General features: G+C 36.9%; 1 protein-coding gene across 1 annotated transcript in view; it reads left to right on the top strand.

Annotated features, from left to right (window-relative positions):
- Positions 1-2,761, top strand: part of PIK3C2G (phosphatidylinositol-4-phosphate 3-kinase, catalytic subunit type 2 gamma) — a 517,177-nt gene that overhangs the window by 126,272 nt on the left and 388,144 nt on the right. The window contains exon 12 of the mRNA XM_006866018.1: positions 864-978. Coding sequence (XP_006866080.1) covers positions 864-978 — 115 coding nt within the window. The remainder of the gene's footprint in view (positions 1-863; positions 979-2,761) is intronic.

Below are 2,761 nucleotides of genomic sequence, written 5' to 3'. Positions count from 1 at the left end.
AAAAAAAATCCTATTGTTGTTGTTGTTAAGTGCCATTGAGTCGATTCCAACCCATAGTGACCTTTTATAGGATTTCCAAGGAGCAGCTGGTGAGCTTGAACCACCAATCTTGCAGTTCAAATGAGTTTGCAGTCTGACGCATTAGCCCACAGCACCACACCAAAAATCCTATTAGGAACTGTGAATTTGGAAGTTACTAAATCTGTTAAAATGATCCATGAATTCTTTGCTGTTTAAAGTCCTTGCAATATGCAGTTTCATTTACAATGGTAATTTATAACAGATTTTTGAAAACTTAAGATATGAATAATCTGTTTATGGATATGGAAACATTTCCCCTGTGAAGTTCCTACAACTGTTTTAATTCTGCAGATCTTATGTTATTTTAAGTATCCTCTTTCTATAAATTTAGAACTCATGTATTCAAAGGTACCCAGTGAATTTAGTCACTCTACAGAACAAAAATATTCTAAAGAGCTAAAGTCTATATTTGCTCAAAGGCTATTGCAACTCAAAGAATATAAATCTGAAAATGTTAGACCTATCTTGCATTCACCATTGTTGGCGATTAGGAATAAATACTACTTCTTAGGTACCATTTATTTATTCATTGTGGAAATATATTTTTTTAATGTGGAAAATAAGTGTAGGCATCTATGAAGAGAGCCATGCAAGCATGTGGTATATTAGAAATGAACTATTGATGAAAATCTCTGCTTGTGGAGCACTGTTTTGCTCTTCTAGCTACTAATTGCATTCACTGTACTAGCTGATTATGTTTACATTTAAAAGAAAACATTTACAGATAATAATAGCTTTCATCCTGAAGTGACTACTGACTATATATATATTGTCTTTTGCAGAAAATCCATTCACGGGTCTAGGCTATTCAGCTTGACATTACAGAGTGAGCCTCCCATAGAAATGATAGCTCCAGGAGTGTGGGATATAAATCAACTATCCCCAGTGACCCTGCAGGTAAGTGCCAGGCTATGAGATTAAAGTATACACGGCAAGTATTGGTTGATAAGCAGCTTGCTGTCAATTACAGAAACAATTTTCTTCCAAGTTCACACATTTTAATAGTCTTCTTATATTCCAACCTGCTGAGATTTGTGAAACCTCTTCTGCTTTTATTGTGCATTCAGTACCCATGAAGCTGTTTTCTAACAATCTATATAATAGAAATTTGAAGCCATTCTCCATAAAATAGGATCACAGAAGAAGAAGTTGTAGTGTTGCCATTATTATATTCATTATGTGCATTTATCTTGCTTTCTATTGTCTCAAAGCAGTCATTAGTATATATTATTAACTTGGTACCTGTCATGGCTTGAAATGTATTCCCCCAAAATATGACAGGACCACTATTCTCAGGAATTTGGCAGTTAAGATATTGTAACACCCCCCATATGATGAGATCTAATATAATGTAATTACCTCCATGAGGAGGTCTAATATAATGCTATTACTTCCATGATTGGATCTGTTATAGATCCCTATTTGAAGAGAGGTTTCCTCAGGGGATATGACCTGCAAATTTTTCATCTTACAAAGATAAAAGGAGAGACAAGTAAGCAGGGAAAGAGGGGCTACCAAAGAAGAAAAGCCAGGAATGTGTGGGCCTTTGGACCTGGGGTCGGTATACTATGAAGCTATTCGATTAAGCAAAAGATTGCTTCACTATGAACACATTGAGATTGTCTAAGGCATGCTGGACATACAGATGCTGAAAGGAGACAAGGACTTTCTCCAGAGCCACTACTGTGAATACTAACTTCTAGCCTCCTAACCTGTGAAAAAAATACCTTTCTGTTTGTTAACGCCATCCACAGCATTAGATAACTAAGACAGTATTTCAACCACACCCTACTTACATTGTGAGCATAGTGACTCTGTAGGCTATGCATTGGACTACTAACCACAAAGTCAGTGATTTGTGTCCACCAACCACTCCATGGAGAAAAGATAAGGCTTTGTGTTCCTACAAAGATTTATAAGTCTTGGAAAGCTTATACTAAGTCACTAGGAGTTGAAACTGGATTGATGGCACTTCCCACCAACTCTGCATTGTGTCATGTTCCTTTAAACTCTCTTCTACTGTATATTTCCTACATGGCTAACAGTTAACTGAGTAGTTGGGGACAACCGAAATAAATCCACATACTATACTTGTTATCCCTTAATAACTCTTGACTTTTTGTGATTTGTGATTATAAAGGAAATGTGGTCCATAACTCCATGTTTTGTCCTTATTACTGATAACGTCTCACTGGTTCATATTAATGGTTGATCACAGTGGTCAGTTTCCTAAAGCATTGACAGTTTCATATGTGGGCTTCAGAGAAGAAGAACTTTTATCTATAGGAAAAAATAGCAACTGCTGTTTGAGCAGCAACAGGGTTTCTCATCCTAAGTAATATTGATAATTGTTGAGTCTGTCCTGACCCATAGTGACTTTGTATAAGGTTTCTGAGGAGCAGCTGGCAAACTTGAACCACTTACCTTGCAATTCAAACCAACTTTGCAGCCCAGTGCAGTAACCCACAGTAACACACCAGGATAGATTGGACTGGATATTTCTTCATTGTAAGTGACCTTCCTGTGCATGATAGGATGTTTAGCAGTATAACCGGCTTCAACTACCTAGATAGCAGGAGCACCTCTCTAGTTCTGGCAACCAATAATGTATACAGACATTGCCAAATGGTCTCTGAAGACATAATTTTCCCCAGCTAAGAATCACTACTCTACAGGAAAG

Source organism: Chrysochloris asiatica, unplaced genomic scaffold (genome assembly GCF_000296735.1).
Source record: "Chrysochloris asiatica unplaced genomic scaffold, ChrAsi1.0 scaffold00086, whole genome shotgun sequence".
Lineage (NCBI taxonomy): Eukaryota > Metazoa > Chordata > Mammalia > Afrosoricida > Chrysochloridae > Chrysochloris > Chrysochloris asiatica.
This window is presented reverse-complemented; position numbering and strand designations above follow the sequence as displayed.